Raw genomic sequence first — 22,236 nt, 5'->3', positions numbered from 1 at the left:
TGGTACAAAGGACTGAAGAGCTAAGCTAATAGCTAACAAAAAAGTCATGCTGATGGCCATAAACAGGAATACGTAGCTTCCTGATTGGCTGGGTTGGCCTTATGCTGTGATACTTTACACCATCCACCATGTTGGATAGGGTGGATATGTCCTTAGATTTATTGATACTTTTTCAGTATTGCAAGGACTTTAATCTCATAATAAACTTTATATCGTTCAAGTTAAAAACATATTTTTGTAATTCAAAGTTTTTTTTTCTTTTGGCTTTAATTTCCTAATGTTATGACCTCATCTGATGACTATAGCCTGGCCTAATACTCAGTCATAAAACACTGCCAGCACTTTGAACCGGTTCTTTAAATAACTGTATGATGGTCTGACTTTTTCTTATGTTTTTTTTGTTATACTTTCACCAGATGGACTTTTGTCTCACATTACTACAACTTTTATCTCCTTAATTTTTTTATTTATTCACCTGACGTGTTTTTCCTTGTAATATTGGTAATTTTATCCCTTTATTCCCTCTAAAAACAATCTGTGCCCCGAATACTCTATCGTAGGTCTGTGTCTATTCCAGATATTAAAACGTTCATATAGGTCACTTTAAAAAAAAAAAATAAAGAACACAAATGTTTAGATTAAACACATTAACCCTTGTCCTGTCACTGCTGTTCCCGTTTGATTTCTTAAAGCTTTTTCTTTGGAAAAACCTACAAAGTATAAAATATTTTAGCAGTTTGAGGTGTAGAAAATAATAGCTAATTACTTGATAGCTGGTTTCCCTTTGGGATTCACATTATGATGCATGGGGATTTACAGTATTTTCATCAGTTAGTAAATTCTGTTAAATTAAGCTATCATGGTAAAAAATACTATGTTAATTCTTTGTTAAATCTTAAATGTGAAGGTTAAAGCCAGTAAATCTGTTATATGTCAAGTGGGGGAGTAGTTGTGACAGGACCCAAATGCAGACACTGAAGCTGAAGTGGTTTCTTCAAGATTTAATTACAAAAAAAGGGTAACAGCAGGAAAGATCCCAAAAAATTATTCTACAAAATACACCAATATGAGAACCAGGAATATTCAGAACAAGGTGGCAAAGAAATGATAACAAACCAGCAAAGAGTGACTGAACAGGAGGAGAATAACTAGGGCTATGTTCACACTGCAGCCTGAAGTGACCCAAATCCGATTTTTTTGTCCACACGCGACCTGGATCTGATCTTTTCATGGCAGTCTGAACAACACAGATCCGATTTGTTCCAATGCGACCCAGGCCACTTGGGTATGTGGTCCTGAATCCGATACGAATCTGATCTTTTCATTTAAAGGAGAAGTTTGGTTTTTAACACTTTTAGCCCATTTTCTGTAGTGTCCAGGATGAAATCGAATGATCGACACCAAAATTTTGACAATTGGTCCTGTCTCTGCTTTTTGGCTCATTTAGAATCCACCCCTGGCTGCTTTAGAATGGCTTCCATAGAGCATGTCCGATAATGTCCTTAAAACAACCTTAAACGTTATTTTTTTAAAATATGCTACTCAACCGGGTCGTCAGCGCTGTTCAATGACGCTCCAAAAAAAGTTTCGTAAAGAAAAAACGTTCCTGTAGTGTTTTATTTAGCATTTTGTAAATCCCATTGAGTTCTGTTGGAATAGTCAATATTCCCCTGCCCCCGGAAACGGAAATGGGGCCTGTTTACACAGTTGTAGTCTTTTCGCTTCACTCTTTGTACTCCGACGTCGAGAATCAAGAATCCACCTTTCGTATTCCATTTTCAGAGTTTTTTAAAGTGTTTAACAGAGACGTTAGCACCTCGACGTCGGAGTACACAGAGTGAAGCGAAAAGACTACAACTGTGTAAACAGGCCCCATTTCCGTTTCCGGTGGCAGGGGAATATTGACTATTCCAACAGAACTCAATGGGATTTACAAAATGCTAAATAAAACACTACAGGAACGTTTTTTCTTTACGAAACTTTTTTTGGAACGTCATTGAACAGCGCTGACGACCCGGTGAGTAGCATATTTAAAAAAAGAACGTTTAAGGTTGTTTTAAGGACATTATCGGACATGCTCTATGGAAGCCATTCTAAAGCAGCCAGGGGTGGATTCTAAATGAGCCAAAAAGCAGAGACAGGACCAATTGTCAAAATTTAGGTGTCGATCATTCGATTTCATCCTGGACACTACAGAAAATGGGCTAAAAGTGTTAAAAACCGAACTTCTCCTTTAATACCCGACAAAGGTCAATATTCTGCGTCTTGCTACGCAGAAGCAGCAAGAAAAACAACAACCATGGTGGATGATGATGCGGAGAGCAGCATTTATGTTTAAACATATTAAAAAGAGTTTTTATGGTTGGAAAGACCACTAAATGCGTGCCGGCACTACCATCCATGTTTACTTCCGGAAAAAAAGAGCACGCTTGCCTGTGACGTCATTGCGTCCTCTACTGCGCATGCGGGACACTTGCGTTGTCTGACTGCAGTTCAGGAGATCACATACAAGTCGCATATATTTGGAAATGTGAACGGGAATGCGAATTTCACAAAAAAATCGGAATTGAGCATCAAGGCCTGCAGTGTGAACGTAGCCTAGGAGAGAGAAACAAAGACCAGGCTAATTAGCAGATGGGGAGCAGGTGTGAACAAAGGCAAGAAGGATGCTAGGGAAAAGAAGGCTGACACGAGGGCAAACAAGAAATATCTAAGAACAGAAATACAATCAAAAACAACTAGAACACAAAAATGGAAATAAGACCAATGAAAACTCAGAGATAAAACTTGAACAGAACCAAAAACATGACAGTATAAAATTGTACATTTAATTGCAGGATTGAGGCATCCTTTCTGATCAGCGATCCTCCCAATAGCTCCTCTCTGCCACATTCTTTATGGCGGAGACATCTATGTTACAGTGCCCAAAGAGGAGTCTACATACAGGTGCTGGTCATAAAATTAGAATATCATGAAAAAGTAGATTGATTTCAGTAATTCCATTTAAAAAGTGAAACTTGTATATTATATTCATACATTACATACAAACTCATATATTTCAGATGTTTATTTTGTTTAATTTTGATGATTACAAATGACAACAAATGAAAATCTCAAATTCATCATATCAGAAAATTAGAATATTACTGAAGACCAATAAAAACAAAGGATTTATAGAAATGTTGGCCAACTGAAAAGTATGAACATGAAAAGTATGAGCATGTACAGCACTCAGTATTTAGTTGGGCCTCCTTTGGCCTGTATTACTGCAGCAATGCGGCGTGGCATGGAGTCGATCAGTCTGTGGCACTGCTCAGGTGTTATGATAGCCCAGGTTGCTCTAATAGTGGCTTTTAGCTCTTCTGAATTGTTGGGTCTGGTGTATTGCATCTTCTTCTTCACAATACCCCATAGATTTTCTATGGGGTTAAGGTCAGGAGAGTTTGCTGGCCAATTAAGAACAGGGATACCATGGTCCTTCAACCAGGTACTGGTAGCTTTGGCACTGTGTGCAGGTGCCAAGTCCTGTTGGAAAATGAAATCTGCATCTCCAAAAAGTTGGTCAGCTGCAGGAAGCATGAAGTGCTCTAAAACTTCCTGGTATGTGGCTGCGTTGACCCTGGACCTCAGAAAACACAATGGACCAACACCAGCAGATGACATGGCACCCCAAACCATCACTGACTGTGGAAACTTTACACTGGACTTCAAGCAACGTGGATGAAGTGCCTCTCTTCTTTTCCTCCAGACTCTGGGACCTTGATTTCCAAAGGAAATGCAAAATTTACTTTCATCAGAGAACATGACTTTGGACCACTCACCAGCAGTCCAGTCCTGTTTCTCTTTAGCCCAGGCAAGACGCTTCTGACGCTGTCTGTGGTTCAAGAGTGGCTTGACACAAGGAATGCGACAGCAGAAACCCATGTCTTTCATACGTCTGTGTGTGGTGGTTCTTGAAGCACTCACTTCAGCTGCAGTCCACTCTTTGTGAATCTCCCCCACATTTTTGAATGGGTTTTGTTTCACAATCCTCTCCAGGGTGCGGTTATCTCTCTTGCTTGTACACTTTTTTCGACCACATCTTTTCCTTCCCTTCGCCTCTCTATTAATGTGCTTGGACACTGAGCTCTGTGAACAGCCAGCCTCTTTAGCGATGACCTTTTGTGTCTTGCCCTCCTTGTGCAAGGTGTCGATGGTCGTCTTTTTGACAACTGTCAAGTCAGCAGTCTTCCCCATGATTGTGTAGCCTATAGAACTAGACTGAAAGACCATTTAAAGGCTTTTGCAGGTGGTTTGAGTTAATTAGCTGATTAGAGTGTGGCACCAGGGGCCATCAATTTTGAACCTTTTCACAATATTCTAATTTTCTGATATGATGAATTTGAGATTTTCATTTGTTGTCATTTGTAATCATCAAAATTAAACAAAATAAACATCTGAAATTTATGAGTTTGTATGTAATGTATGAATATAATATACAAGTTTCACTTTTTAAATGGAATTACTGAAATCAATCTACTTTTTCATGATATTCTAATTTTATGACCAGCACCTGTATTTATGTCTATGCTTCGTTCTACAGTTTCATTTTTTCAGTTGGACTCAGCGATTAGATTTGGGGAGGTAGATTTTACAGCTGAATGGATGGCTTTTTGTTGCCTGTCAAAAACTGGAATTGCCAATTGTTGCAGTGCTATACATGCCAGTGTAAAATGTAAATATTTTAAACGTTATTTAGGTAAAATCCACATCAAAATTCTAAATGGTCCTAAAAAGTGATGCAGTGAATGTCATCTTTTAATTTGGTACGCTCCTTTATTTTAGCCACTGGTGGATTTATTACTGTTATTATTGAAAGGTTCTCCTTCTGCTGCTGAAAGAGAAACATTTTAAAACGGATCGTGATTCATCATCTTTGTACAGCTTATGTATTTATATGTATAATTTACCTTCCTATCCATGTCCCTTTTCTCATCTTTTTTCTTTGTCTCTCTAGCGTATTTTTGTCCTGCCTTTGTTCAATTTTGCCCTTCAGAGGTTGGAGGGAAGTGAAACTCAGCCTTGGTTTTGAAAAGAAAGTGGAACTGAATTTAAAAAAAGAATACTTCATTTGCAGCATTAGAAACACTTTTTGTTTTTGACATTTAAACTATGTAGGTGTATGTATTTAATGATGGAAACAAAAAAATAATTGTCAGCGTATTAAAGGTTATTATTTCAAAGTTTATCAGAATCCTGTCCCTCTGATGTCCCTAGAAATAGCTACATATTAATGTAGAAGCAGAACAGGAACACGGGGTGTATAGTTACTCACGTTTCTTGATTAGAGCCGTTATCATAAGATGGTTTCTTTTGAATTGAAGAAATGTGTGTAATTCAGGTCAGCCAGTTATTGACATTTATTTTAATACAAAAAGCAGATTAACACTTATTTTGCATTTGGGGTAAATCCTGCATTAACTTTTTCTGCTCCACCCATCGCTTATTCCTTTCTTCCTAGCTAGTTTAACCTACTCCTGTTTCTTTCCTTCCTTCATTTCCTTTGGGAGGGACGTTGGTAGGACTGTTCAGTCACACCAGACTCGACATGATTGGCTTTGGTCAAAGGTTATAAACTTCTCAAAATTTTACATATTGGACATATTTGGCTCATGATGATGAAAATAAATGTAAACACTAACTTTGAAGACCTACTATCATGACACACTAATCTTCCTAGACTGGTGGTCTCATTGGCTGGGCAGGTTGCCCCCCAGTGGATAATGTTCGGGGAAACACTGATACACGTGACATACAACCATCTTAGCCCCATATGCTAGTAGCACATCATACCCATTTGACAGCAGAAAAGAATAGTGACAAAAATCTAATTCATAAATGCTGAGATGAAGAACTGCCTTAAAAACCATTCTCTATAGCTGTTATGAAGCTATTGGGTTTGAGATTTTCCCAAAACATAGGGAGTGCTACAAAACATTTTAAAATGCAACAAAAACAAGAGACTTTATGGTGAAAATTCCGTTTACTTTCACTACCGTTAGCTTCACATTAATATGATCTTTTCTCCCAGATCAGAGGGATGCTTACTGTTGGTAAGATAAGAATTCTGCAATGGGCAAAATACAACCTGGAAAATACATCACTGTAACTGGATGTGGGAGTTGAACATTACAAGGTGCTGCCTGCAGCACCTACAGCGGGCAGGTGCATACGTTCTCCAGAGGTGTAGTGTTTATAGTTAGCGGTGTCTGTGCCTGCCTTCATACAATCACACACACACATATAGCCATTGTCACTGAAGGATCCCAGCTTGTTACATCATCCAGAGCGAAGTTTATCAGCATCTGATCAGCAGAAGCCTGAAGACTCTCAAAGGCTGTTTTGTCTTCGCTCTGCCTGAAACTCCCTGAACCCTCAGATTACCTTCCAGCCGTGCGTATTTGTTTACCGCGGCCTGAATTTGCAAGTCTTTATGGCAGACGGCTGTCTCTGTTGAGAAGGAATTTTCACACTGAGTTTATCAGTGCCAGAGAAGTCTTAGTCGCCAGTAATCCAGGTGTGTGTTTAAACAACTGCTTGGTTTATTTGCTCAGTCAGGGTTTTGAACAAATGAAATGGGAGAGATATTTGATAGGAGGGGCTTTGATCTTATCCAATTCCCACTGTTGAGAAGCTGTCAAAGCCGCATTCCAAAGATATACAGAAAAAAATATTTTTTATTTATTAAATGAAGGCTGTTGTTTTGGTTAGCTGTCTTGGTGCGAGCTTAAAAGTTAACAGTACTTTAGTTTGAGTATTTTTTGTTTTTAATTCCTACCTGAAGAGTCTGATAAATAAAAAAAACAGTTTCGTCTGGTGGATCTTGCTATTGCCATCTTTTTATTAAAGCTACAATTAGAGGTTACAAAGAATAGCCAGAAAAATGAAACAAAGATGGCCAACAAGCATGAGTGACCAATAAAAATAAAAGTGACAATGTAAAAGAGGACCGGGATGCTGGCTAACATTGCATTTAAAATATCTGCCAGTATGATTTTGTTTTATGTGTCTGTAACACTTCAGAACTAAGGAGTAGAGCTCTATGATCTATGGCTTTTATTTCTAACTAACCAACCAGATGTGGCCTATACAGTGAGGAAAAAAAGTATTTGAACACCCCCTACTACTTTGCAAGGTCTCCCACTTAGAAATGGGGTTTGAAATAATCTAAAAAAAAAAAAAAAAAAAAAGAATTCTGAATCACAATGTATGATTTAACTATTCATTTGTATGATGCAGCTGCAAATAAGTATTTGAACACCTAAGGTTTGCATTCACTGCAGGAGGGATTTTGGCCCACTGCTCTACACAAATCGTCTTTGTATCAGTCAGGTTTTTGGGCTGTCGCTGAGAAACACGGAGTTTGAGCTCCCTCAAAGATTCTGTATTGTTTTAAAGTCGTAGGGAAGTCGTATTTAAAAGTCAAATAATTTTGGCTTAAACATGTATATGAATGTACTCTTTATCAGACGATATACCCAAAAGAAAATGTCTATTTTTTTTTTTTAAATCATGTCTTAAAATCTGTGGGGGGGGGGGGGGGGGGTTCTAGTTATTTTATGCAGGCCAGTTAGTTATACATCAGTTTGTACACCTAAATTCAGCCAATCATATATCAACGGTCATCTGTCAATCAAATTTTTTTCGGTCAGAGCTTCTTTATTCATACGTTGCAGCTAATATAAGCAACAGTTGAAATAAGAATCATTTACTTTACCATTGAGTTCCGTCCCAGTGTTCACGGGGATGGAAGTTTGTGTCTTCAGCAGGCGCAGAGCTAACAGAACTGGCAGCGTTGCGAGGCAAGGGCTCAAACATGTATGGCTGTAAGCCTTCTACACCAAACAAAGCTCCTGGCGTCCTCTTCCACAACATCTTCGTCCCCGCTTTCCTCTTCTAAATAAAAAATGTATAACGGAGGAGACTCATCCATGACCTCCGACACAGAACTCTTCAACTCTTGCATGTTTCCGCTGTCCATAGCGTTCCTTGACAGTGTCCTTTCTAAGTCAGTAATTTAGTGCTACTTGTTCCAAATGTAATTTCCCATTGGGAACCTACTAGCACTAAGTTGCTAACTGGTTAGCAAGATGCTTCCGACAAACCAGTCACAACCAAACTTGCTTATGACGCTTAAGGCTGAAAATAATCGAATCGTTGGGTCAGGAAATCGATACTGAATCGAATCGCCATGATGGATTTGATTTACACCCCTACTCTTAAAATATATTACTAGTTAGCCTAAGATATATGTTTTTGAATCTCTGAAATTAATATAAAGCATATATATATATATATATATATATATATATATATATATTAGTGCTGTCAATCGATTAATTTTTTTTAATCGCGATTAATCGCATCAATGCCTGAGTTAACTCTCGATTAATCGCATTTTAATCGCACATTTTTTTCCTGATTGAAAATCATTTAAATACTCTCGATGACATACAAAAAAATACATACAGGCTAGGTTTGTGCCAATGTTCTTTTTTTTAAATGAAAACAGGTCACAGATACTGATTTATGCCAAAAATAACAAATATGTAGCCAAAAAAAAGGCCCTGAAAACAGGCTGATGTAAAAGACAGTCTTTACAGTTAATACAGTCTTTTGAACAAAGACAAGCATTTTACCCTACTGCTATAAAATGTAGTAGAGTTAACATTAGATGTTAATTAACCAAGGTAATAATGAACAATTTTCAATCAATACATCAAAATCAATAGACCGACATCACTAGACGGAGGTAGTCTATGCCCTAGAAAGTTACTTTTCAGCCTCTTAACAAAAATGAGAACACACACACACCCACCCACCCACACACACACACACACACGATACCGACCTGTTGCGTACACAGATGGCAAGAGTGCCGTAGCAGATCCCATTTCACCTCAGTAATCTGTTTTCTCAGCGTATTTCAGGTTGCTACTAGTTACCAGACACTCAACTTGTTTGTTGGTGGTGGGGCTTAAAGAAAAGGCACTAGCGTCACCCAGTGTATGAGCGTCTTTTTCCCTTGAGGAGGTCCGCTCTAGAAGCCTATGAGAAATGCATACACTGGGGGAAAATAGCCCCGCCTTCCCGCAGGCTGCAGCGGGATGTACTTGGAAAATTGTACCATAAAACCACATAGCGTTAATCTCACGTTAAAAAAATTATCGCCGTTAAAATGGCCTCGCGTTAACGCGATAATAACGCGATAATTTTGACAGCACTAATATATATATATATTTACATCTATTGTGTAATTTCATTGAACTATACTGTGTGAAATAAAGCAGTGATTGAAACATTGTTAATTCTCCTTAACCTCTCCAAAATTCTTCTTTCCACTTTGAGTAAACTTCAGTGCACATAAGTCCAACCATGAGGATTTCATTTTCTGAAAAGAAAGAATTGACAGCAAAGGGATTCTTCCCTCTTTTCCAACTCCTTTTTTTCCATTCGGGTAGATTAAAAAAAGAGGATGTTTGACATATGTAGCTTTGTCCAGCTTCTAAGGTTTCACAGCTCCAGAGGCTTTCTCGTCCTCTTATGTTTCCGTTCTGAGGAGGAGGAAGAAAGGAGGGGATTTTTATTTTCTGTGGTGGGTATATTAGAAGTAAACACAAGGAAGGATGAGGGAGTGGAGAGCAGCAAAGCTCGCTGGAAGTATTCCCAGTCCTCAGCACCATCGATCTGAGACCACACAGCCACAAAATGTTCCAAAACAGCTTGGATAAAGGGGATAAAGTAGGAGTATATTGTGCCTTTGATGGCAGGGCTGTTAACACAATAAGTCTGTTCAATCCACTGGATCTCCTCACCTACATTTGAAAGAAATGTCAATAAGGGAGATGCGGTCTATTTAAAAATAACACATACATTGACTCAAATTATCCACACTTCCTGGTTTCAAGTGTCATTTAACAACCAGACATGATCTCCTTCAAATTTGGAAGCAATTAAGAGAGTGCTGCTCCAGGCATAAACAGACGCAGGAGAGGCGAGGTGAGTAAGCAGAGTGGCTTCTGAAAGATTCCTGGAAGAAGAAACTGTGACGGTGTGAACAGCAACAGCTGGACAATTCAGGGAACACATTCACCTCCAGGCAGTCGACAAAACCTTCCGTACAAAGCCTATGTACAAACTGTTTAACAAAGAATTTAATAGAACGGCCTCAAAGACAAGAGCAGCTCTCTGGAACGACACCCAGGGTCTCCCTCACCAGCGCACTCCGAAGATGAGTGCTGGCCGACCGCAGGATCCTTGGCCTGCCTCCCAGCCAGCCCTGCTAATTAGTCCCCTCTCTTCTGAGCTAATTGGCTGATAAAAAATGAGGATGGCCTCTTCACCCAGCCCCGAGTGTTGTGCCACCAAATGGCAGCGAGGAGGATTATGCTGGCTTATGAGGCATGGTGACACTCAGCAAGCAACACTCCTCCACTATTAGTTTCCCCGTCAAGAGGGTCGACGCTCCCGCTTCGCTCGGGTTTCTTAGCGGGTGACGCTTCAGCCCGGGGTTGACTCCCACTAATGAGTTCCTCATTAAATGGCTTGGTGCAAGTTAACAAGGAGATCATTCATTTGAGCAGATGTTGAAGCCTGGGTGATATCGGTGTTACATCATGTTACAGGAAGAAAAAAAGCAGTGTTTTGTTTTTTCTTTACCATTAGGATTATTTTTTAAAGATTAGAGAATTATATAAAAATACTCCTGAGAAAACCTTCAATTCAGGTGGGTTAAAAAAGTCTCATTTGCTTCTCCCTCTCTAGACCACTTTATACCGAACATCTTGCTTCCTACATTGAGTTGAAAAGTTGAAAAATAAAAAGATTTGTGGAAAAAAATCAACATTATTTCTTATATACTCTTGGTAAAAACAATATTTGGCTTTCCTTGTTTTCTTTGATTTATTTTTGATGGGTACAATATTTGAAAAATACCGTAAAAAACAAGGATGGTGTGATTAATTTTTCCATGACCATGAAGGTGGTAGATGTTCATGATGCATACGTTGCTCTAACAAATACAGCTTTCCATTACGATCAGGACTTCCTTTAGTATATGTGACATAAATCAGCATTTTGTCAAAAGCAGTTCTCAGAGATCCTGGTACATGTTAGCCATGCTTCCACCCTCTTGAAATGTGAATTTTAAGCAAACTTTTAAAAGTTAAAATAAAGGAATTGTGAATTTGTCTCCATTTAATTTAAAGTAAATTAACCAAGCGGCACAAAGAGTAATGGGATCATACATTGTCATCACTTCTACGCCATCATGCATGGCTGCATAAAACAGGACGTAGAGGCTGCGATCTGGCACTGACAACAGATAAGTAATGAGGTTAATTTTAAATGAATGTGTTGCTATCGGGCAAGTTGTTCTTATGTTAGCATTTCAGCTAGTAATGGCGATGTTCCTTCCTGCCATGTTTATGTGCATAGCAGAAACATCTGGGAAGACACCGACAGCTGAAACAGTCATGTGAGGTAAAGGTTTGCTAGGTCAGAGCTGATTTGAAAAAGTATTTCCATCTCCTGTTTTGCACATGAACCCTTTTAGTAAAAGCCAAAAACCACCTCATGCGAGTGTTAAGACAATTTTTGGAATTTGAGGGAGATTTTTTATTGTTTTATTTTTCCGTTTCTATAATACCAAATCTCTGAAAAGCAGACAAAACAGTTATAATTCTCTGAACGTTTTATTAACAACGGAATTGATTTGACGCATCGGCAAACCTCTGCGCGTGGAGACAACAGGTTAGTGACCACGTCTTTCTGGAAGTGGACGATCACAAACGAGTGAGTCACTAACCTGGTCTTATAGTTCAGTCTGAGTTCAGAGTTAGAAGATGGTTCCGGCCATCTTACTGGCAACACAGTGCAGAGACTCCCAGACACAGATACATTGGAGGTCAGAGGACATGTAGGAGATTAGAACCAAGCAGACGGATGTAGGCAGAATAGTCTATAGGGCAAAGCCGATGTTGGAGACCTGGTCGATTATTCGGAGTCAGGTTACAGTTACAGGTTCCTTTCACAATAGGGCTGACAGGCTGGATGAGGGTGGGTTCTGGTCAGTACACAAGCAGGTAGAGAACAAGTAGGAGTCAGAAGACTGGTCAGGCAAACAGATCAGACGGGAATAGGCAGGCTCAGAGGTTGAGAAGCAGAAAGGATCAGGATCAGGCAGTTGGAACACAGGTATGCTGTAAAATGTCTGCCCAATCAGCTCTAAATAATCTGGCAATGATGACTGGTCTGAAGGGTGGTTAAATAGAGGGTAATGCAGGTGGTTAAGATAAGCAGCTAATGGGAACTGGGCGGAGCTAAGCAGGTGTGTTCTAATTCTGAACTATCGCATGGTCTGGTCTGATCACTAATTTCAAAGGTTAATGAAAACTCATGCTAGTGACTAAGTCTGGTTCTGCTGGAGGTTTCTTCCTGTTTTAATTGAGTTTTTCCTCTCCACTGTCGCTACAAGCTTAGTATGAGGGATTTCCTTTGAGTGAATGAGTCGATAAAATCAACTCATTCGAATCAATTGACTGTATCATCTGGTTGAACTGTAAAGGGCCTTGAGATGACATGTGTTGTGAATTGGCGCTATAGAAATAAACTGATATGAATTGATTTGAAATTGACATGGCTAGCTTCATCTAGGGATTCGTATAGATGAGAAAATTCACATCATCAGTTTTGTTTGCTTTGTGTTCACGCAGAAATGTTTTCTACCAGGCTAAAAAAACTCCATTATGTTTCTTCTAAAATATTTCTCTCATTTCAGTATTGAGCTGATTGAGAAGAACAACGGAGGAAGCAGAAAATCTGTCTCGTGGGGTTTCCATTGCTATTTGGGTGTATTAAGGGTAGGATTGCATCTATTCACCGCTCCACATCACCCAATGGGATGTAATCTCTTTGGTCTCCAGATTCACCCTTAATTTTATTTTCTTAATTTTTTAACCACATACTGAAAATAATCTCTGAAATTGAGACTCATTGAACCAGGGTATGATTGGAGTGATTTGAAGACTAATTTCAGGGCATTTCTGCTTATAACGTACGTCAACCATATAGTCCCTGTTATTTTCTATCAAACATGTCACAGCAGCCCCGTTGGGGTGTTCTGGTACTCTAGGCCATCTGCTTCTAGTGGGCAGCTATTCCACATACCTTGTTAACCATTTTGACCTTTGACACCAAAAAAGGCTTTTTACATAGACACAAACTGCTGCTCTCAGAATGTATACTCTTTTTTTTTTTTTGTCTCTGCTGCTCTCACTACATCACAAACAGTTCCTGTTTTGTAATGTGATGAAAACTGACAACGAATTTTCACTTTGCTCTATCTGTGCGTCCGCCAAGCTTACTTGCCGTTTTGTTTTGCTCTAATTGACCAATTTGAGCCATTTTGCATTCTTCCAAATGCGTCCTTATCCACACAGACTGTTCATTTCCTTACATCAGAATAACATCACTATGTTGCAGCCTTTGATGTGAACAAACCTTAGTCGTAGTCATCCACTCAAAATATTTCACTCTAGCTGTAGTGAATCTGAACATGCATTCACTTTTTGAAATGAGTGACAAAAATGTGAACATTTTCTTAACACTCAGATACTTTAATATGTACCTCTATGGCTGTCTATTTCTTTTTTTGTGTTGCCTTGTGATGGGCTTGTGACTTCTTCAGGGTGTCCCTCTCAGTTGTTGCCCACTGCAGTGAGGCATGTGCCCATTGTGGCCTTAAGACTTGTAAGGATTTATCAAACATAGATTAATGTTACACAGTTGGTTAGGCATATGAAATAGTTTCTGAAAAAACCCCATCATGTCCAAAGCTGGGATGAGTCAGAATCAATCAAAAGTCCTTGTTTGGTGGCTGAACATTAGCTAACATTTATGCTGTGAACTCTTTGGCTACAGAACTAAATCTTGAGCCTCATCCTAAAATTCCCTTTCAAGCAGCCTCTCTTTGTTGTAATCTTTTCAAGCTTTGGCTGCTTTTTCATTTTCTGTTCAGTTCCGCAGTATTGTAGAATCACTTACGTTTTGTTTGATAAGCTACTTAAATTGATCCTCCAGATTTTCTTCAAAGATGAGATCTATTTCAAGGTTATATTTAGCTGTAGTCTGAGCGTCTTCAGAGATTCCCACAGAGCAGCCACAATCAAAGAGCATTCATGTCATGTTAGAACAGCTCCAGTTTAAAAAATCTCATCTTTAACCCTCCTTCACTTTAACATTAAGTAATCATATGATCTAATTGGATTAAATTCAATTAATTTTCTTTATAACATATATCCTCTTAGGGCACTTTACCCAAAAGTCTGTTCAAACTAGCTAAAGATGTAATGCCTTTCTCAGTTTCATGAAAGTAAAGACACAAAGAGAGTTACCGACTAGAAGATTATTTTTGGGCAAACCCTTGTTTAGAAAAAAGAAGAAAAAAACTCAGAGTGAATCGTGCAGTGATTCATCTACAGGTATCACACAACTTGGCAAAACAACCAGTTCTAAATGGGATCTCTTTACCCTTTATCATGAGCAACACACAAAGCCATGTTTTGTTCTTCTTCTGTAACTGAGCCTATCAAGTGGACAGGTAAGAGCCTGATTGGCAGAATGTGTATTTTACCACTAGCAAGGTGGATTCCAGAGGGCTGTTAGCTTAAAACCTGGCATACTGTATAGATTAACTGAATGATGGCACATCTTCTGCCAGCCCTTTCTCAGGAGTTCTTCCTCTTAATTAAAAACTTTGACTTTCAGAGACTTTTCGTGGCAGATTAAACATTTTCATGGAGAAAGGGATGGATTACACATACTGATATATATATATATATATATATATATATATATATATATATATATATATATATATATATATATATATATAATCTAAAAAACATGTAATCATATTGTTTGAATTTGATTATAGGGGAGTCAAATTAGCTAATATTGTAAAGTATGAATCAAATGCATTAAAGAGGCATAGTGGTGAGAGTGGGAATATTCTACTGAAGAGTGTAGCCTGATTAATCACTTTCAACGTTAAATAAAAAGACATTAGTTTTATTTTGTTATGCATTTATCCAAAACATTGAGGATGGGTGTGCCTGATTGCATGTCATGCATATGTATATAACACTTAATTTTTTATAAGAACACCTGATTTCCCCCCCCTGTTATAATGATGCACAGTGTGTGATCTGTTAGAGAAACAACATTGTGGTTTTAATTTGACAAAAATTGAATGAATCACAAAACATGTCTCGCTTCCCTCTACAGGAAACGAGAGATTCTGTTCACACAAGGCAACTATGAATATGAAAGATGAAAAGCAGAAGTCTGGTACTAGAGACATTACACATAAAAATATTAGAAAAGCAGAAAAGAAAGTTTGAGATAATATTATCTCATTAAAAGTGTAAACTAAGCATATGACCCATTATTTTTAGTATTATTTTAAACAGGTGTTTGGTTTCTTTCTCAACCTTAATTATAAAGTTTTAATCAGGTAATCTACACCGTTATGAATCGGTGCTTTCCTCTAAGCCCCGCCCCTTTCCGTTCCCACACAACGACCAATCAGCGACGCCGCTTCCCCTCGGTGGGACGTAACGTCAGCTGGCGTCGTGTCGGGATTGGAATGTTAGCGACCAACAATCGGAACAACTGAGCACTCGGTAATTGGACACTGGGACCGAGGAATACCGCCGACCACCCCCCATCTATTCCTCCACTTTGAGGCTGCTGCTCGCCTCCCTCTCCTCGGCCGGATAACTTCGCTCCTCTCCTCCGATGAGGTTTTTATGTTTATTTGTGAGGGAATGAGCGGAGGTAAGAAATAAGCAGAGAAATGCAGGGATTTGTCAGGTTACAGTTGGATCGCTGAAACGCCTCCCGGTGTTTTGATTCTTCCTAACCGGGAAACATGGAGCGATAGAGGGACTGCATCCAGGCGGAGAGGCGATCACATCCAGCCCGGGCTTTACCTCCACGTCTGGGAGAGCCTCAGGGACCCCAGCGGCTGTTTCCCCCCGTGGAGCTCCAGCCTCTGAATCCAGCCTGGATGAGGGGAAGGAGCCGCGGCTCAGAGGCTCCGGGAAGGTCTTTGTAGGTGCGTTGCTGGATGTGGTAAAAACTCCACAAAAGCGGTTTAAAATCGCCCACATGCACTGGATCAATCCCCGGATCTCGGAGCACTACACACAGACGGGGGGTTGGGGATGGAGCGATGCAGCCGGGGCTGGTGAGAGCCTAACTTGGGGCCACTTTAGCTTTGTTATTCCTGAGCAAGTCGCCTCTGTTCCCGGGACACATGCAGGCCAAAAAACGCTACCTGATCCTGCTGTCCGCCGGAGCCTGCCTGGCGCTGCTCTTCTACCTCGGAGGCGTTGAGCTTCCAGCGGCCAGGAGGAGCCGGCAGGACCGCAGCAGGAACGGGCACAGACCCGAGCAGCCGTGGCCCCACTACTCGGACCCTTTACACAGCTTCCTACCGTGGGATCAGACGGACACCGAGGATTACAACCTGCACATATCTCCGAAGCAGAAACGGGAGGTGAACAGGAGCGTTTACAGAGGCAGGAGGTGCCGCATGGATTCCTGCTTTGACTTCTCTCTGTGTGAGAAGAACGGATTCAAAGTTTATGTTTACCCCCAGCAGAAGGGGGAGAAGATCTCTGAGAGCTACCAGAACATCCTGTCCACCATCGAGGACTCCAGGTTCTACACCTCAGACCCGGCCCAGGCGTGTCTGTTCGTCCTGAGTTTGGACACTCTGGATCGGGACCAGCTGTCCCCGCAATATGTCCACAACTTAAAGACAAAGATCCAGAGCCTGCCTTTGTGGAACGACGGCAGGAACCATCTGATATTCAACCTGTACTCCGGCACCTGGCCGGACTACACGGAGGATCTGGGCTTTGACATCGGCCAGGCCATGCTGGCCAAAGCCAGCATCGGCTCGGATAACTTCAGGCCCAACTTTGACGTGTCCATCCCACTCTTCTCTAAAGAGCACCCTCGGACTGGAGGAGAGAGGGGCTTCCTGAAGTACAACTCTATCCCGCCCTTCAGAAAGTACATGCTGGTGTTTAAGGGGAAGCGCTACCTGACCGGGATCGGCTCGGACACTCGGAATGCCTTATACCACGTCCACAACGGGGAGGACGTGGTGCTGCTCACCACCTGCAAGCACGGGAAGGACTGGCAGAAGCACAAGGACGCACGGTGCGACAAGGACAACGCAGAGTATGACAGGTAAGTTGGATTTCAGGGCTGTTGAAGCTTCTCAAAACTTTTACGCACGATGCGTAAAAGTGCGGCTTACCCGCATCCAAAACCAACAAAATTCTCACTTCTCTCTTATTTTGAGTGCAATGAAATGTAAAGTGATGCATTTGAGTAGAAAATGCTGCATTTTATTTTTTTAAATTATACTGGATTTGATTTTTTTTCCCATATGAAGCTTTATCCATTTATAGATGCATACTAATCAGAAAATGTGTGAAATATTCCCCAATCTTTGGTTTCATTGAGGACTAATGAATCTATTTCTAGTTATGTAGTTTTATTTGTTTATATTAGAAATAGAAATCCCATCTAAATGATCCGACAGAGGAGAGTTAAGTGTCATATGTCATGGGAAGCATGCCTGGTATTAATCAAATGGATATTTGCTCCTGCAGAATATGGATTTGACACTGTAACTAATGTCATGTAGATATTTTAAAATCAACCAAGTTTCTTAACAAACACTGGTTAAGGAAATAAGTGAGGAAATATTCATTTACAATCCCTCCTTCCATCCAAACTGTTGTGGGATTGAGGTCTTGCTCAGGGTAAGGGTATGATTTGAGCAGGATACATAAACGTTCTGCTCTCCAGTAGGTCACCACTCCCCCACACAAAAGTTTGAGAGAATAAACGCAGAGCCAGGATCCCCTCAACCTTGCTGTTATCTCTTGAAAGTCTTGCTCTCTCCTGCCTTCGTCCAGCTCAGTTGAAACACAGACATGTTAGGACATGTAGAAAGAAGCATCTCTAAACACAACATCAATAAACAGGAGAATCATTCAATAACATCAAAGTTCTGTCGGTATGTGAAATCCTTACAACATAAACGGATTTCAAATGTTGATACTTGTAATTAATTCAAATTATAAGACAAATTCAGAAGTGTAAATTCTATAGAAATGGTGCTGGTTTGAAGGACTAAATAAAAAGCATTTTAGAGGAAGTTTATTCAGCATCATTCATCCTCCTAAGAGTTTTAAATGCATGATCATTACTTAAAGTGGATGCAAAGTCAAGCTTTGTATCTTTAAAATAAAGCTAATGATACAGTTAACTAATCAGCAGTAAAGCAAGCAAACATCTCAAGTTTGCTTTTAAAAATGTCTCAGTAATCTAAACAGGCCTAAAGTTACCAAAGAAGATACTTTTAAACTTAAGTGACACTCTGTGTTTTAGAGTGTTGCTCTTTTCTGTAGTGAGAAAAGCAAATATTCTGGTATCTGCTTGTATCTAAGTGACAGAAACTGTTCAGTAGGCGATGGAAAACATGGCGTGTATCATTTTTAATGTATGAATTTTAAAATGAATCCAGTATCTGATTATTGGTGGGGTTAAATATTAAAAGAGAACTTGCTGAAAAAAGGGGAAGTTGGATAAGAATTGCTTTCAATGATCTCGTCACTTCATGCAAGAATGTATTCTAGAGGGTTTAAACTGTTTAATCTGATGAAATGGTTTATAAAATTAAGCTAATAAACAATAAAGGTTAGAAGAAAACTTAGAATAAACTTAAAATACGTAATTTTAGAGCAGCAGTCATATTTTTCCCCTAATTCCCCTTCATAGGTTGTTTTGTATAAGTGATTCTGCAGACCTGATGTTCCACTTGTAGATCAATGGTCTCCCAGCATGAGCGATTTAACTCCCACCTCCACCAGTCTGAACCCTGGACATCCACTCGTCTCCCTCCCTCCTTTCCCTTTTTTTCCCCCAGACAGAAATCCACTTTCTTACCTTGCTAACTGGGAGCACAGCAGCCTTTAGAAGGATATGCACCAACATGTCCGATTTTCACCGGGTATTTAGTGCAAATTAAGTGAAAGTCGACCATGGGAGCTCTCAGCTTTGAATCTACTCTTAACTTTAGGGGGACCTTATCCTCCTGCACTTACATGCTTCCTCCTGTGTAGTTTATGTATAGCTGCGGTGCGCTACACCTTCTGATTGAATTATAAAGTGATTTGGTGCTAATAAATCAGTCATAAGGGGTTAATTACAGCTTTAATTTACAGAGGATGGTAGTATCGTTTCTATGTGGCCCCCAGGGGACGGTGAATTACCTCTAATTTTGGAAGCCTCGGTTTTGTCAAGGTGGTTATTAATGAACCCCCTCCTCCCTCCCCTGGGTTAACAGCTGTAAATGTTCGGTATGTTTTAATGCAGCGGGGCGGCTTTATCTCAGGTTCACAGGGTTGAGCTTGACAGTCAGGTTGAGTCCTTTGGGAGTGACATCAGTTTGATTTGCTTTGGTTGGCACGCAGAGAGCTTGGATGAAGTGGAGGCATGTGGTAACAACCCTTGTCGGCGTTGTTCTTAGAGGGCGTGTGTGTAACTGCTGCTGAGGTTAAAGGCAAAAGGGCAGCCCATTTGAGAGCGAGCCGGCAGACATATTTCAGTCCATCCTGTCAGAGCGCGTGGGGGGGGGGGGGGGATAGAAGCTACAGGGACGAATGAGGAGTTTTCCAGCTCTACATTTTTCTTGAACTCAGAGTGAACTCCAGAACCTCACAGACTGACTCGTAAAGTGGAAAAGCGCTGGAACAAAACTTCACAAGCACGCACTTGTCTTTCCATTCGTCACCCTGTCTCACTCTCCGTCCCTCCGGACGCCTCAGGAGAGACGTGTCATCCATTACCTGACATTCCAGGCGTTTCTGGACAACCCACCTCTGCTCCGTGCATCGCTCCATCTCCCAACGGATCAAACCTCTTCTCCAGATCATCTTCCAATCAGCTGATCGATCCAGCTGGTGGCGGTAGCCTAGGGAAATCCGAGTCTTTGTTCCACTGTGGTGTGTTTTACAGATGATTTGCTCTGATCAATATCACTTCCTGTTAGTCGTTTCATTTGCTGCATGAAAGCTAGATTTGATTTTGTGCTCTGACAAAAAAAAAAAAAAATCTATTTTAATATTCTCTGAAGCACAGATCCTCTGGAGCTTAAAGTTTGCTTTCTGTTCCCCTTCTGAGCTCCTCTGAGGTTTCAACTTTTGCATGAAACACTTTTTCTTTTTCCGAGCAGCTTAAGATCTGTGCTCAGTTTGCAAATTTACTTAGACAACAAAGTTCAACCAATAAATGAGAGATTCTGCTCCCGTTATGATTTAGTAACAAGTTTAAGAATTAATCAAACTGATGCCTTTTTTCGTTTTAATCAACTCTAAAGCCCTGTGGATGTCGACCCACGCTTTGCAGAAACCCTGACTGTGCGCTCTCAGGTAAATGGGTTTACACGCGGTTAGATGAGTGGATGCTTGCTGCCGGTTGGGTTATAGAGTCTCATCCTGGATGGAAGCTGGGCTGCACCCTCAGGAATGCACATATGTGTCAGAATGGCGCGGCCCGCCGCCGAGTCAGAGCGAGCGGCTGCATGCACACACCTGGGAGCTTCTTGAATGTCGCTGCACATCGTCATGCCGACGTGCATCCAGGCTCCTCCTGGCCTCTGTTCCTGATGCATGCAGCTGGAGGTCGGCGTATATCATCCTGAAAATGTCTCCCACCCCTCCAGTGCCGCACACACAGAAAACTCCACCACGCTCTGTACATTTATCCGATTGATTTTCTTTGCTGTAATAGCCTTCAATTGGAGTCACTCCGGTCCACTTTCATGGCCGAGCACCGATGAAAGGGGCCCATTCACCGCTACATTATCCAGGGAGTTTTCAGGGCTGCTGACAATAATCCTCGGAGGGAAAGGTGGAGGGTTATTCTGGGTTCTGCAGCTGTAAAAAAAAAAAATAAAGATATACATATGCTTTTAAGTTGGGGGAAATCTCTTTCCTTCTAACTGCAGCTAAACCTCTAACCACAGTATAACCTAAAAGGAAATACGTTTATTTCCTGTTTTTATACAGATAATCTCTTTATAAAACAATATTTAACATAACAAATCTTCATCAAATTATATTTCATGTTACATTCTAATGACTGAACGATATTTCTAAACTGACCTGCCTTTACTCTGTGTTCCTGTACCGCCTGTAAACCCTGGAATAGCCATTGGTTGGTTAGTGGCTATGGCTCTTTAACATCCTATAATGAGGAGCAGGGAAGGAAGCTGAGTGTTTTCTCTGCCTGAATGGAGCATAAAGTAGTGCAGAGCAACCCCTCCCCTGCCTGTTGCTGGTGGGCCACAGGCACCCAAACTTTTGCATTGTCAAAATTTTTTTTTCCCTTTAGATAAAAGTAAATGGATAATGTTTTACATCATCTAAGCGAATACTAGTAAAGCAGGATATTTTAACCTTAAGATGGGAAGGAGTGAGAATCCTATTCAAGTAAAGGTTCGTCTGGAAAAGTATGGAAGTGAAGCATTAGTCAGATCTGGATAAGTTTGGAAAAAAAGGTCTAAATATGGATCCTCCTTCCATTTTCATTCATCCAACCATTCTTCCATTCCATGTATCAGTTTATATTTCTGTTTACCCCTTCTCTCCTCTCTGTCTTGGTTTTCTATTTCAACAAAAAAAAAGTCTATTTGCATACAAGTCTGGGAAAGTAGGAAACTTCAACCTGCAGACTGTGGAGGGACCCTGCATGTAGGTCAACGTTAGGCCAGCTGTGCCCCCACGGTGAGAGAGCGTGTCCTTTTGGCAAGCAGATTATCCTGCAGAAATCAAAAATGAAAGCTCCTCTGACATCCCGGGTCAGCCGCCTCATTATTACAGTGGAGTGTCATCAAAGTCTGACGAGACGTTTCTGTGGCTTAGCAGCTGCGTCATCTTCCTCCCATTTAATACTTAACCAGCTTTAACTGGTATTGACTTTGTACTTTAGCTACTTTACGGGCCGCGCTCAAGGTCACCCGGAGGAGTCAGGAAAAGTTAAAAAGCGATCAAATGGAGCGAAGGGAAAGATTAAGAGGGAAATCAGAGGGATGTTTATGTGGTTCTTTGC

General features: G+C 40.6%; 1 protein-coding gene across 2 annotated transcripts in view; it reads left to right on the top strand.

The window, feature by feature from the left end:
* The first annotated feature begins 15,680 nt into the window (after positions 1 to 15,680).
* The window catches only part of ext1b (exostosin glycosyltransferase 1b), a 148,312-nt gene continuing 141,756 nt past the window's right edge, over positions 15,681 to 22,236 (top strand). For both annotated transcript variants that reach the window (XM_038277083.1, XM_038277082.1), the window contains exon 1: positions 15,681 to 17,301. In XM_038277083.1, coding sequence (XP_038133011.1) covers positions 16,358 to 17,301 — 944 coding nt within the window. In that variant the 5' untranslated portion in view covers positions 15,681 to 16,357. The remainder of the gene's footprint in view (positions 17,302 to 22,236) is intronic.

Source organism: Cyprinodon tularosa, unplaced genomic scaffold, assembly GCF_016077235.1.
Source record: "Cyprinodon tularosa strain WSP-4 unplaced genomic scaffold, ASM1607723v1 ctg13, whole genome shotgun sequence".
In the NCBI taxonomy this organism is placed as follows: domain Eukaryota; kingdom Metazoa; phylum Chordata; class Actinopteri; order Cyprinodontiformes; family Cyprinodontidae; genus Cyprinodon; species Cyprinodon tularosa.
The sequence above is the reverse complement of the archived record's forward strand: the minus strand, read 5'-3'. Positions and strand labels throughout refer to the sequence as shown.